Source organism: Penicillium alfredii (assembly GCF_028826965.1).
Source record: "Penicillium alfredii strain IBT 34128 chromosome Unknown utg000009l_segment0_segment0, whole genome shotgun sequence".
NCBI classification, from domain to species: domain Eukaryota; kingdom Fungi; phylum Ascomycota; class Eurotiomycetes; order Eurotiales; family Aspergillaceae; genus Penicillium; species Penicillium alfredii.
The window spans coordinates 3,204,089-3,217,689 of record NW_026622706.1 but is presented as its reverse complement, the minus strand read 5'-3'; the positions used below and the strand labels follow the sequence as shown (position 1 = coordinate 3,217,689).

At 50.8% G+C, this 13,601-nt stretch overlaps 5 protein-coding genes across 5 annotated transcripts; 3 read left to right on the top strand and 2 right to left on the bottom strand.

Annotated features, from left to right (window-relative positions):
• Positions 1-278: 278 nt before the first annotated feature.
• On the bottom strand, positions 279-3,015 carry NUU61_007118 (Rab GTPase-binding exocyst subunit SEC15; the record flags this gene model as incomplete). Its single annotated transcript, XM_056657643.1, has 9 exons — positions 279-354; positions 406-656; positions 714-1,163; positions 1,214-1,349; positions 1,411-1,520; positions 1,570-1,671; positions 1,727-1,858; positions 1,926-2,918; positions 2,971-3,015. 9 exons carry the CDS (start codon positions 3,013-3,015, stop codon positions 279-281), a joined length of 2,295 nt encoding a protein of 764 aa, XP_056510443.1.
• Positions 3,016-3,840: 825 nt separating this feature from the next.
• On the top strand, positions 3,841-6,345 carry NUU61_007117 (putative meiosis protein MEI2; the record flags this gene model as incomplete). Its single annotated transcript, XM_056657642.1, has 14 exons — positions 3,841-3,977; positions 4,033-4,426; positions 4,487-4,906; positions 4,958-5,254; positions 5,311-5,346; positions 5,412-5,478; positions 5,533-5,551; positions 5,603-5,633; positions 5,693-5,710; positions 5,774-5,802; positions 5,873-5,916; positions 5,998-6,077; positions 6,131-6,233; positions 6,284-6,345. 14 exons carry the CDS (start codon positions 3,841-3,843, stop codon positions 6,343-6,345), a joined length of 1,737 nt encoding a protein of 578 aa, XP_056510442.1.
• Positions 6,346-6,710: 365 nt separating this feature from the next.
• On the top strand, positions 6,711-7,354 carry NUU61_007116 (uncharacterized protein; the record flags this gene model as incomplete). The annotated part of the gene is made up of 2 exons (XM_056657641.1): positions 6,711-6,931; positions 7,030-7,354. The coding sequence occupies 2 exons, from the start codon at positions 6,711-6,713 to the stop codon at positions 7,352-7,354; spliced, it is 546 nt and encodes a 181-aa protein (XP_056510441.1).
• Positions 7,355-7,451: 97 nt separating this feature from the next.
• NUU61_007115 (uncharacterized protein) lies at positions 7,452-11,249 on the bottom strand (the record flags this gene model as incomplete). The annotated part of the gene is made up of 9 exons (XM_056657640.1): positions 7,452-8,008; positions 8,057-9,025; positions 9,081-9,451; positions 9,505-9,632; positions 9,700-9,988; positions 10,051-10,095; positions 10,154-10,410; positions 10,791-11,005; positions 11,066-11,249. 9 exons carry the CDS (start codon positions 11,247-11,249, stop codon positions 7,452-7,454), a joined length of 3,015 nt encoding a protein of 1,004 aa, XP_056510440.1.
• A 377-nt stretch (positions 11,250-11,626) lies between these two features.
• On the top strand, positions 11,627-13,536 carry NUU61_007114 (transcriptional regulator family: Zinc finger MIZ-type; the record flags this gene model as incomplete). Its single annotated transcript, XM_056657639.1, has 6 exons — positions 11,627-11,774; positions 11,857-12,063; positions 12,120-12,191; positions 12,253-12,738; positions 12,793-13,018; positions 13,080-13,536. 6 exons carry the CDS (start codon positions 11,627-11,629, stop codon positions 13,534-13,536), a joined length of 1,596 nt encoding a protein of 531 aa, XP_056510439.1.
• Between the last annotated feature and the right edge of the window lie 65 nt (positions 13,537-13,601).

Genomic DNA, 13,601 nt, shown 5'->3' with positions numbered 1-13,601 from the left:
TTGCTTTTTTTTTGTCCGTTCTCTTCGCAGTGTTTTATTTGATTTTATGCAAGGCAAAGGCAACATGGATACCACTGGTTTAGTAGGGGAAGAGACTGGCACTTTTTCCTGTCTTTATTATTGATTTTTTTGTGGGTTTTTATCAAGAGCCTCGATCGAGGTTTTCGTATTGTTTGTGACTGCTCTATGGTAGAAAATTGTATAACCTTGTGACCAGGCTTTCCCTTTCATTGTAGCAGACAGTTAGGGTATCATCAAATGGTGTCCAGCGGGGTTGATCAAGTCTTCTTGAATCGCGATGAGAGGGTCGCGAACTTGTCTACCTTGGTTGGTGCTTGGACAGTACGGGTGAGTCTATCAACAGATTAGCAAATGCACGGGGTGAATTGGATTGCAAAGCCATACTTCTCGAGCAGCAGGGGCCCTTGCATGGCGTCAACACGCCCGTATTTCTTGTTTCGCGTGGAGATATCATAAAACTCATCCGCATTCTCAGCCTGCATCAGTTGGACTGTCTGCTGCAACTCGTCAAGATTTTCACGCAGAATGGGCACATTCAAGCTATCCACGAATTGCGCAAGATATTCGACATCCATGGCCAATGCTATCACTCCATTTGGGTTGATTTTCTTCACCTCGGGGGCGAGTGGTTGTGCCTTCAGAGCCAGTTAGTATTCGGGGCCAAGATCTCAAAGCTCGACAAGGGGGCTCACCAAGATCATATTTGCGGCATGACTCAGAGCGTCAAAGTAAATCAGCTCTTTGATCTCGGTCGGCAGACCGAGCAAAGTAGAGTTCATGATATTGGACAGAAACCGAGTCAAGGTCTGCATGTAATTACTGGGCTCAATGGGAGCCGTGGGTGCCATCCACTCATATTCCGCGGTTTCGATGAGATCGTCGAGTTTGGAGTTGACTACCTCGAAAATGCGTTTTTCAGCTGCTTTCTTGTTATTTTGGAATTTCTCCGTGGCTTTCAATATGATTGAAGTGCCGGTGGAATTCTGGGACCTTGCTGCCGCCAGAAGGAGTTCCAGCTCGTGGCAAGCCAGCTCAAAATGCTCCAAGTTGATAAGAATTTGGACGATCTGTCCCAGGTATTGTGAGGAGAGACGCTCCACCAGAGTGTCACAGACCTTCCGTGACAAGAGATCGTCCAGCGACTTTTCGGTCAGTTCTGATGTTCTGAGGGGAAAGAAGGGTCCGCACTCACCTCTTTCAAGGTCTCGTCAATTGCAATCGGGTTCGAGAAGTCATCGTTGGCAAAAAAGTAGAACTGGTTTAAAAAATTCCGGATGTCGATGCAGCACAGCGGATACATTCGCGAGAACGGCAATATGCATGGGTACCTGATTCCAGCCATCAGTCAAGGCTATATAAACGGAAGAAAGATAATATCCCCAAACGTACGATTGCTCCTCGCGCGGCCTGTCCGGGCTATACCAGCTCACATTGAGTACCTTGTCGTATTCTTCGGGGGTCTGGATTGGCATGGGCATGTAGTCATCGGTCGACACAATCTGGCCATGTCAGTCGAATCGACCAAATCGTCACAGAAAGAAGCCATACCTCCTGGAAATCGTCACTAAATCTTTTCTTGAGAAGTTCCGCGTACTTTTCAAAGAGTTTCAGCAAGAAGTCATCGAAAACCCTGACGGGGAAATTCCAGGTCTATGTCACAGGTCAGCCATGCAGACCGCAGTTTATGAAAGCTGGGGTCTCCGACATTCATCGTCTGCATAAACAAGGCAATCAGGTTCTTGATCTTGAGAATGTTCTCTGCGTTGTCCACTTCAGGAAGTGCCTTGGAGATCAAAGCAACGGCCGTTTGACACATGGAATCCCACAGCTCGTCAATCTAGTCAAATGGCACCAAAGAGCAGGTCAGATATCTGGATGCCAAGAACAATGAAGGAGATACTTACATCTACTGGCGATCTGAGATCGGGGACTCGTTTCATCGTCGACCGCTCCACGATAGCAAAACCTGCCATCTCCTCCAGTAAATTGTGTAGACTGGCGCCGTCTTCATCAATCAAGGTAATGGACGCTGGAAGCAGGAGGTCCTTTTGTCGTCGGCGTGTATTGGCGTATTCAATGCGAAACTTATCCATGTGCCCTAGAGACTGGTGGATGTGCAGGCACTCGAAAAGAGGGGTGAAGTCAACCTGAAGATCGTCGTTGTGTAGCAGGTCATACTCTTCGTCCTCGTCCGAAACCAGCTCGATCGCGGAATTCAGGTTGAAGTGGTCCAAGTACGGGATCCTCTCAGCTCGTTGTTTCTGTCGCGATTTGCGCTGGTCTGTGTGAAAGAGGGCAATTTCACCAAGGTACTGGGACATCTCCCGGATTCGGTAGAGCCACGTATTCAAGTCCGACATGACCGCTTCGGCGATGGCCCGCTGTGTCGCCGGCACTGAGCGCTGGATCATGACCGCAATTTTGTATTGGGTCACCCCCTTGAGATGGACATTCTGAAGCTCCTCTAATGCTCGAAGTGCCGCATAGTGATTCTTTTTCGCCAACAGGTCATGAACTTGATTGGCCAGGCGTAGGACCTCCAAGCAGTCCTGGATAGCACGGGAGGTTTCATCTATGTTCTGGCGGTGACCACGTGATTCAACAAGGGCCTTCTTTTGTTCCGCAAGCCGCTCAGTACTGGTCTGGATGGATTGGTTGAGGTCGAGGATCTCCGCGGTCAGGCTCACTGTCCCTTCGCGAATACCCAGCAGTGAGTTGACGGACGAGACGAACTCCTGGTGGTTGGTATTGCAGATGCTCTCAATCTCAGCCTCTTTGTCACTGGCAAACCGAGAAAGGGAATGGAGGAGCTGTGGGGTCCGGTTGCCCACACTGTATTCGCGAATGGAGGGGATAAGCTGGTCTAGGTAGTCGGTATCGGAGGGGGAGATGATGATCTAAATATGCGGTCAGCCCATCCTCTAGTCAATCTCCTTTAAGGGTCTTTACCTGATTGAGCACATGAGGCTCCCGTAAAGTTGCCATGGATGGCATGATTGCAAGCAGGGCCAAGCAGGAGTCCTAGGGCCTAAAAGCAATGAGGTTCAAATACGCTGCGCACGGACCTCGACCAACTTACGCTACTACGACACTAAGTGGGTCTAGAAGAGAATTATCCAATAGGCGTCCGATCTCCTGAACGTCACTTTGTATAGAGATATCCGCATCGTATATAATTATTTATCAGGTGTAGAAGAGCCTGTGATGCAAGTAGCCCAGGTGCATTTTTCCTGTTCAATTTACGGTCAGGAGATAATAATCTGGCACTAAGGAATCCACAGTATGTTCCAATACGAGTGCATGGGACTATGAGAACGTCTACTGAAGGGCTATGAATTAGTGTTAAAGCGATCTGCGAGCGGCATCAATGCATATTGGGCACTCTATATACTATTATTAGCTGCTTTTTTATCCGTCTAACCATTACTTTCTCCAGGAAATCTCCTTAGCCTTGGGCTTGTTTACTTTCCTTGTGTTAAACCCCTATGAGTCGCGATCCCAGCCGTCCCAGCCGCGATTTCAGCGTATGAGTCGAGATCCTAGCCAATGAGCTGTAAAATCAGTGAGTCGCCGCGGCGATACGGTAACGCGACAACAAAGTATGAGTCGTAGCCTGGGTATAAGTAGAGGCATTTCTTGCTGCTTTCTTTCTTTCTTTCTTTCTTTTTTTCCCTTTTTCCCCAATCTTTTTTGTCCCTTTCTTCTTATCCTCCCATCCTCTTTTCCCTTTGTCTCGTGGCTCATTTTACCTGCTGCTTTGTTCCTTTGTGCGCCTTGACTTTTTTCCAAACATCACATCAAAACCTGACACCGCCTGCCATGAGTGACCGGCGCCAGGCCATGCCTTCGTTGGCTGATGGTCATCATCCCTGGTCTGGTAACGGGAATACACTTCGTTATGCAGGACCTTTCTTTGACACTTCCTCTTCAACGGATGAGGATCCCATTCGTCCCTTGTTAGATCATTTGTCTGCTTTCTTGTTGAACATCATGTACTGACCATCTTCGCAGTACTCCAATTCCGCCTGAGTCGAACGCATCGAACCTGTACTCAGGTTATTTGCCTATGCAGGCTGAGCCTCCTTTCGGATCTTCTAGCGCAAATGGTCAGGGATCTGCCTTGGCAGCTCTGCCTGCCGCTCTCCCACCTACCGGGGGGTTCGCTTCGGGCACATCGAACGTGACCCCGATGCCCACTGGAATCAGTGGCTTTCCGTCTTCCACCTCTGCTTATGTTACAGCTACCCTTCCGGTTTTTCGTCCGACTCCATCCAGGAATAACATGGGTCAGATGAATGCGCCAGTGAACTCGACCAGTCTGTCTGCAGACCGACGTGGTCGACATTTCCTCGTCAACAATGTGATCAGTGATTCTGATCCCCAGCGCATTGTGCAATTTTTCCATGTATGTGAAAAAAAAAAAAAAAAAACCAGTTGACTGGGACTCAAGACTGACCCGCGACAGTTTCAAGAATTCCCCACTCTGGATGGGCCTTCGCTGAACCGGCTTTCAACCGAGAACAGCTTTGTTGTTGGCTTCGCCAACATCGCGGACGCAGACGCGGCCAAGGATAAAATCCAGTATCTTCGACCGGGCTGGGAAATTGTTTCGTTGACTCGCAAGGAGTTTGACCGGTTTTCCGCGGTGCGATCTCGCCCATCTGACTATGAGGGCCAGGTGAATGTTTCCCTTGGTACCGATGCTACCCCCCAGATGACCCTTTCCCAGGCACAGGCCATGGTGCGGTTGATGCTGGGGCCTGTTGGTCACTTCCAGTTTGTTGAAAGCAACCTTGGTCGTGGCATCTTTGAATTCCGCGTCGAGTTTTTCGATATTCGCCACGCTTTGAATGCCGCCAAGGCGTTTCCAATTTCACCGAGTGGAGTATGCTTTCCTGTTCCTCCTTTTTGAATGATGGATGTTGATATGTTGCAGGTTCTGCTTTTCGATGTCACCCTGCACCAACCTGATGTCGACTCGCAGCTGCAAACCCCAGCTGCCATCCTTGCCAGTGCTGATCGAAGCAACAACCTTCAGTCGACCACGAAGAAGGCTCATTTCGTCCCTACTTCGGACTCCCGGCCTCTGGTTCCCACGGGACCAAAGAACATGGCGCCGAGCTCGAACCGCCGGCGACCCACTCCCAAGTCCACCAGGGTTGTGTCGGTTCCCGACAAGAACCTGCAGCCCAACCCTGACAAGATCCGCAACGGCTTGGATGTTCGGACAACGGTCTGTACTCACTCTCGTTCCCTTTTGGTGTAGTCGTCTGACATGTTTTTGGGAAGGTGATGATCCGCAACATCCCCAACAAGATCACGCAGGTATGATTACCTGTGATGAGAAAATCATTTATCGAACAATTTGGATTTCTTATCAATTAAAACAGAAGGAGTTGAAGGATCTGCTCGACCGGACCAGTTTTGGTCGATACGACTTCATTTATCTGCGAATGGGTAAGCGATCTGCTCACTGTGTGTTCGCGGTCAGAGTATTCTAACAGTTTCCAGACTTTACGCATGGGTGCAAGTAAGATTTCAGTGATCGATGAGTGTTTCATACGCATTGACATGATTATAGCGTGGGGTATGCCTTTGTGAACTTCGCTGAGGTAGGTCCAAGTCCTTCTTCTACTTACGTCTATATTCGTTGTCGCTCACCAGTCTTTAGCCAGGTGACATCCTGCCGGTAAGTTCCGGAATGAAACCATGTCTATAAGGAGGATTTAACTTTTTTTTTTCTTCCATACAGCTCTTCCACGCCCGCCACAATCAGCCGTGGTAAGACCGAACCAAGACTTTCACCCCTACCCCATGCAGTTGAGGTGGATATACTAATGAAATTCTGTAGGCCGGGCTACCAGTCGGAGAAGATCGGGGAGATCAGCTACGCCAGTCAGTTACAACGCTCTCGCTTGTCTTTTGCTTTCGCTTTTGTTTTCTTGGTGAGACTAATATAGGATGTGGACACAATAGCGACCCAAGGTCAGGCGGGGTTGATCGAGCATTTCCGCAACAGCTCGGTCATGCTGATGCCCCATGAGGTTCGCCCTCATGTGAGTGGAAGATTTCACCCTTTGCCAGGGTTGCTCATGTTGACCGCGATCAGATCTACCATGTGGGAGGTCCCAACGCCGGGATGGAGCGTGAATTCCCTGCTGCCAATGACAACACCAAACTCACGCGCAGCATCAACAACACGCGCCAGAATGGTCTGTCGTCTTGTTCTCCATGGATGATCGGTCAACTGATGGAGAATTAGGGCTGTTCCTGTCCCGTCTCGTCAATAATTCGGGTTCGCGTCCCCGTCCCCACAAGAAGTAGATGATCGACATGGGGGAAAAAAGATCTGGACTGGATGTGACAACAATAAATTCGTGATCATATTCTCAATCTCGGAGTTCCTGTGGTTTCTGGGAGGGTGATTCCTGTACCTAGTTTCTGAGATGCGCGCCTGGGAGTCGACGGGTCTTTGATCCGCTGAATCTTGGGGAGTTGTGGACCTCGAGAGTGGGCCATATCGCCTGCACTCTGCGCCTCGATCTTGGTATCCAACAAGTTTTTCTTTCTTGCTTTGCGTTCATTGTTTTCTTTCGCTAACGCCCAAGTTGTCGATCGGTGATGTGGGGCAGGGGAACCTCGCCCCTTCCGACTTTTCTCCCACTCTCTGCTCGTCTACCATCTCCGTCATGGACTCGAAAGAAATCCTGGCGGTCCATTCCACCCTCCACTTGATTTTTCACCGCAACAAGAATCAGCACCAAAGAACCAAATGGTGGAAATGGCTGTCGGCCTTGAAGCGCATTACCTTGAAACTGGCCAACGCCCTTGATGATCGCGCGTTTGATGCTACTGCCGCCCACGCCTACAAGCAACATCTAGCTACCTCCCTCATCCCAAGATGTTTCCAGTGCGTAACGCCTCTGGCCTGGTCCCTAGATGCCCGATCGGCACCGGTGTGAGTTGCCCAGGATGTATGCTAACCCCTTGGTCCTCTCCAAACTCCAGGGCATTTTCCACTGTCGTGGCCGATAATCAGTTTTCTACGCTGGGAGTAGTCTTACTTGCTGCTTTGGCGCGTTTGACAAAGGCAACCAGGATTGCGCATGAGCGTAAATCGCAACCCCGGGCGAAACCCCTCCCGAAAGGCCCCCCCGCTGTAGCTTCGGCGAAGGAGGATCTGGGAGAGCGTGTTTCTCGATCAGGGGATTCGAGGATGGACATCGCCGAGCTCACTGAAGCTTCCAGCCAGTCAACCAAGAAGACACAGAAGGCCAAAACAAAAAAGCGGAAGAAAAATGCCATTGATGATCTCTTTAATGGTTTGCTATGATTTTCTTCCATCTACCCTTCCGGCATCGCCCAAGCAGCACCTACGACGGGTGTGGATTATATACCGAATTGCGATGGTCAAATTTCCGATACAATGATTATCTAGATCGAAGCGAGGAGAGGCCGAGTTCGCCCAGGAGGTTCACCCCCACATGATGGGCTGTGGCCCATGCCATCGTGTAAAGGAATTTCGGGGAAAACACGGTCCAGATGAAGAGATGCGTGCGAAGAGCTGTACAGGCAGCCATGACCGAGATCACGGAAGTTGCGACATGGAACGTCAGCAGGGCCGCGGGATTGTGCTCTGTGGATACTTGACTGGTTCGGAGCAGGTGGTTTTGAGAAAGCCACCAGATAGGTCCAGCCCAGTTGCTCACAAAGGTGAGAACGCCGACCAGCAACACGCTATAAGAGCCCACGCCATTGTATGCATTGGAAAGATCGACAGACGAGATGGCATTCGAGCCCCCAAAGGCAAAGAATGTCATGTACTGCAAGACCAGGCCCGTGATGGTCAACTCCATACCGGTCAGGTTCATCGAGGATAGCATCACCGCCTGGGTTCGGAAGATCAGGAACAGTGGGATGTTTGTGACCCTTGACTGGGTCATCAAAAAGAGATGAAGAGCACCATGCAAAAGGGCGTTGGGTGCCGCTAGAGGTGGTCAGTCCGGGGTCAATGGAAAATTGGGCCAAAACGAACCTCGCGCGATTCTAAGTCTATACCGGCGGCAAATTGCGAGAAGGACCAAGCAAATCAATCCCCCGAAAACAAGCCTTGCCTGCAAAATCAGCGATGGGCCGTTGGGCCACATCCCCACTGTCTTGGAGATGAAGGTTCCGTCGAGGAGTTCCGGGACATCTGATGCTGCAAAGTTCAATTTGAAACCAAAGGCGCCGATGGTCAGAGTCAAGGCCCACAGCTTCAACAGTATAGCATCCGGCAAACTAGAGAGAAGTTGGCCGCCCGCATCGGCATAGGCCACGACCACCAAGCCCCACAAGATGCTTGGATTGCGTGGAAAGAAGGTCCGACCGATGTCTGGCTCCGCAGCAAACTTTTGCCCCGTCTGGTTCCACCGTCTCAAAAATCGCAGGGAGACCGCGAGCCCCAGCGAGGCTGCTTTGTTCAGCCGTGATGACCCCGGTTTCGAAGATGATTGCGATCGGGCGTGCAGATAGACAATCCATCCGGAGCAAATCCAATACCAGAACTGCTGCTCCTCTTCTACGTAACTGCTCGCGAACATCATGGCCCCATATCCAATGATCATGAACATCAAGAACACCCCGGCATACCGGGACTGCATGCACTGATGACAGGTAGTTGGGAAAACGAGCACAGCGGCAATAGCTGTGACCAGCAGACCCAGACAAAGTCTTCCTAGATTGTAATTGCTGGCAGTGCTGCTCATCACATCCTGCGCGATCTTTGAGAACCGCAACAAAGCGGGTCCGGCGAGCGTGTACGAGTCACCGGCCTCGGGGGCGTCGGCAAGAAGCTGATGCACTTGAGACCATGCACACTGAGCGCCCTCGATCCCCGAGTCTGGTCCCGAGGCACAACTCGATGCAATAGTCTCAAGACCAAATGAAGACCCGGGAAAAGTTGCTTGGATTGTGTTCAATAGCTGTCTCGCATTGCGATGCAAGAGATGGAGCTTCTGTGATCCTATTACCAAGTCAATATCAAAATGATCAATGTGACAGGGGCGCGAGCTTGGTACCGTGATCCCACATATTCAGAAGCTCTGGAATGAAGACCCCCAGGCTATTCAGAGGTATCGGCAAGCCCAGGAGTCCTGCCAATGTCGGAGTGATGTCCGCTTGTTCCACCGTTCGATAGTACTGAAGATCAGCAAATGGTTCAACAGGGCTTTCTGCCCGCTCCCCCAAGGCCTCCAGCTTGGGAGAGATGAAAAGTAAAGCAGGCGAGGTTTCCCCCGCGGACGATCCGCCATGGTTTCCTGCGTCGTTCATGCCATGGTCTCCACACAACACAAAAAGTGTCGACTGCAGATGCGGCTTCTGTTGCATCGCACTATAGATTTCGCCTACCACCATATCCATCTCGTGCTGTTTCGATGCCATAAAGGAACTGGTCGACAGTCAGGTACCACAGCCCAATGAGCACGAGGGATTCTCCTGTACCTTCTGGGGCCCGCTTTATGCCCAATATGATCCAATCCCAAGTAATGCATGATGAGAGCCGACCAGTCGCTGTTGGAAAGCTCACCGGGGACGTGGCGGGTGACATTATGATCTACTTCCACAAAATCCTGTGAGAGAGAGACTTAGCTTGCATGCTAAGGGTGTTTGTGCACTAGCGACTAAAGTACAACTGACCGACACGAAAAAGCTCGTTGTCCCATCGGCCCGGTCAAACATCCCCGGAAAGAGCTTGAGCCATGTATCGTCCCCGTACATGACCAGCCGGTCTCCTCGGGCTTTCAATTGCGCCAGCCATGTATCTTGATACGCGAGGGTCGACGAGGTATCAGACTCGGCAATATTTAGAATGACGTCCAAGAAGGAGGGAACAGACCCCGTGGTCATCGCTTTGAGCCGAGGCATTGTGACCGTCGGCGAGCTCGCATGGGCAGTAAATGGCAAGGCAGCGCCAGAACGAATCAAGCTATTGTAGCACAGTCAGCTTCCCTGTTCTCGTTGGACGTATAGTCACAAGGTGATTCTCACCTTTGCGTGAACAAGAACCCGGAGCCATTCGCGTAGACAAAGTCACTAGTGTTCTTTTAGCTGAGTGGTTCAAGGTAAGATAGAGTGACCGGCTCTACCATACCTCCTTAGGGCATCCACCACCATGAAGATGACCTTGTCGAATACTGCGGGCGTGCCATTCTCGTTCTCGAATGTAGCCAACCCAGGGAGTAACGGCTTATAAGGGAAGAACCCCGAGGAGAAGGTGAGAATGCCCACAGGCACCAGCAAGTTGGCAACCAAGGTCGCCCAGCTGGATCGAAAGATGGCCATAGTGCCACCATAAGAGCCCGGGGGGGGGGGGATCCCAAGAGACAGACCAGCGTAGATGTAACGGAGCTAAGCAGGGCCGATCAAGGGGCAGAATCGCGTTTATTCCTCTCACACCGCCTTCTGGCTTTCATATCACCCCTCTCCGACGTGCGCTCGAAGATGCTCCTCGGCCTTTTTTTACCCTTCTTGGTAGTATTATATACGACCTGAGCAACTCAGAACATCCTACGATCACCTGGAGGAATTGTACAAATATCTAGAAAAGCAGTGGAGTTTTGGTACCTTTGGTTGTATGGTGACTATGTATCAAATGCAGAAAAATCACAGAAATATCTCGCCCATATACTTCTCAAATAGACCCCCAACGCCATGTTTTGTCTCATTTCGTCTCCATTTCACTTTCTCTTCGATCCCTTCTTGGCTTTGGAAGAATGCGACTGGAAAACGATAGATGGCCGCGTCCTCCGATTGCGCTTTTGCACACGGCCTGATTTCTGGGATCGGCTCTTGGTTTTGAGGGCATCGAGATCCATTTCTGAGGGCAAACCGAAGAAGTTAACCAAGTTCAATCCAAAGAAAATACAAAATGTCCAGGGAACGAGGAGCGACCAACCTTCACCGGTCTGAGAAGACTTCGCCGCATCATTGGCATTGTGGTCATCTATTGAGGGTGGGAAGCGGTTAGTTTGCAAGTTGATTGAGAATCCACCAGTCTACATACTGGCTCCATCTGCACCCAAATCCATCTCAGACTTCTCTGAAGCTTCTGGACGGGGCTGCGATGCAAGGTCCTGGAGTTTGGCGGCCAGTCTTTCAGTTCTTGCATCAACCACCGGGCCAAACACCTTCTTCCGAAGATTGGCTCTGTTGCGCTTGGAGACACTAGCACGGACGCTCTTGGCCATGGTTCAATAGACGTCAAGTAAGAATTTAGGCGAAGGGGAAGGAGGGAGAAAGAGAGAAAGGAACTGCTCGATCCAACGAGTGCAACTGGAGTCTTCTGCCATCCAACTTTTTTTCCCCCCAGTCACTGTCTTATGTCATCCACCGCAGAGCGCGCACTTCACCCCCGACGCCATCAACTGCGCTCCAGAGCCCCTTTGCCATTGTTCTATTCGACTGGTTGCAGGATCCCTTTCTCCAGACAACCCAGTGCCCAAGCAGAGCCTAGGTTGAAATGTATTCCTGCAGAGTCAGCATACCGGGCCTGGCTGCATTGAATTTCACCTCGTGAAAGCCGGGGAAGTCTCCAGTCTATCTATCTTAATATCCTTTCACGACCATGGCTACCTCCGCCCAGTCGCCCGAGATACCCTATTTCGTCGGTCTCATCAAAACTCTAACAAACACGCAACTGAAGGACCTGTTGAGAAATCAGGGTCTCCAAGTGTCGGGGGTCAAGGCAGCCTTGCAACTTCGCATTATTGAGTGTTCGTCCACTTCGCTCCCAATCCTTTCCCTAGCCTCTTTCTTCAAAAGTTCTTATTTGTACTGATATTGTTCACGAAATAGACCTCGAACGCCTCTCCAGCTTGGAAGGGAACACCGTCCGCTACGATGCGCTGAAGAGAAGCATCCACGCTACAGCAATCCCTGGCTCTGGGGCATATCACCCAAGCCCGGGCTATCAGTATCAGCCACCTCCCTCGCAGCCGTCACCGGCGCAGGTCCGCTCTGCCGCTCTGGGAATCTTTATGCCGTCCCACTCGTACAATCCAGGTCCGAGTTCTGCTCTTCCTCTTATTGAATGTGGCTCATTGATATTGCTGTTCTAGGTCCCTTGGTTTTCAAAGAAAGTCCATTTTACACCGTCTTGGAACCTCTCACCTCTGTGGTAGAATGCAAAAGTAAGTTTTGGATTCTAGCTATACTCACCACGGGGCAGCCTCCATAGCTAACGGATACTAGTTCGAGAGCAGACAAGAGATAGTATAGAGCTCAAGCTTGTGCTATCACTCCCAATCATCTCGAGGCTGGACAGGGATCCCAACCTTCGGGTGATGGTTTACTGTGCGGCAGACTCCGGCCTCAAGCAATACACCAAGTCCGATATCGCGTTTCCGCATCAGGTTGAGCTCAAGGCGAACCTCGATGAAGTCAAAGCCAATCTTCGGGGGCTGAAGAATAGACCTGGCACCACGCAACCCGCAGATGTCACGCCTTACTTACGGAAAAAACCGAATTATTCCAACAACATCGTTATGACTTATGCATTGACCCAGAAGGCAAGAAATCTAGTCTCCCCTGCAATTGGTCCTATGCCTGGCCTTGGACTAACCGCTCTGCAGAAATTCTTTGTGATCGCCAACCTGGTTCAGCGACATCCAGTAGAGGAGCTTGTCGCGCAGTTGCAGTCGCGCAAACTCATTTCGAAGGAGCAGGTCATCCGCGAAAGTAAGAAGCCATTGTTTCTGTGCAGATCGCGCCACCTAACAACTTTTATCTTAGTGAAAAATCGTGCCAATGACTCTGATATTGTTGCTACATCCAGCGTCATGTCTCTCAAGTGCCCTCTGTCCACTCTTCGGATCCAGGTCCCATGTCGTTCTGTCATTTGCACTCATAACCAATGCTTCGATGCATCCTCATTTCTAGAACTGCAAAAGCAGGCACCCACGTGGACCTGCCCTGTATGTTCCAAGTCAACTAGCTTCGAGTCACTGCAGATGGACCAGTGAGTTTTGAACACCCCACTTTTTCCATTCTGAAGGCGCCCTGTTTGACTGATAAAACAGATACGTCGATGATATCCTCCAATCAACATCGTCCGACATGGATCAAGTCGTTATTGAACCCGATGGGACATGGTTAACACCCGACGATGCAGGGTCAGCCAAGCTGGCCGGCGGTACACCCGCATCAGAGGGAGATGATGACTTGATTGAGATCATTGAGCCCAGCATCGCTCCAGTGAAGCAAGAGCCTGTTCCCCTGAGTGTCTCTCTGGCGCGGACACCAGCGCAGTCAAGGGAAACGTCAACTCCATCATCTGCAGCTCGCATGTCGAGCAAAAAGCGACCTGCTACACAGGTTATTGATCTCATTAGTAGTGGGGATGAAAGCGACGAGTCTCCCGCGCCTCCTCCTAAACGACCCGCACTTGACATGGCCGTTCGCGCTTGGCCTCGACCAAGTCATCATACATCCACTAGTGCCCCTTTTAACGGTGGGCCCCATTCGTCGTCGAACTAGAGGGGTTCGCTTGACACTCCCTCGTTTCTGTTTTTGCGGTGCATATTCCCACGGTGTTTTATGGT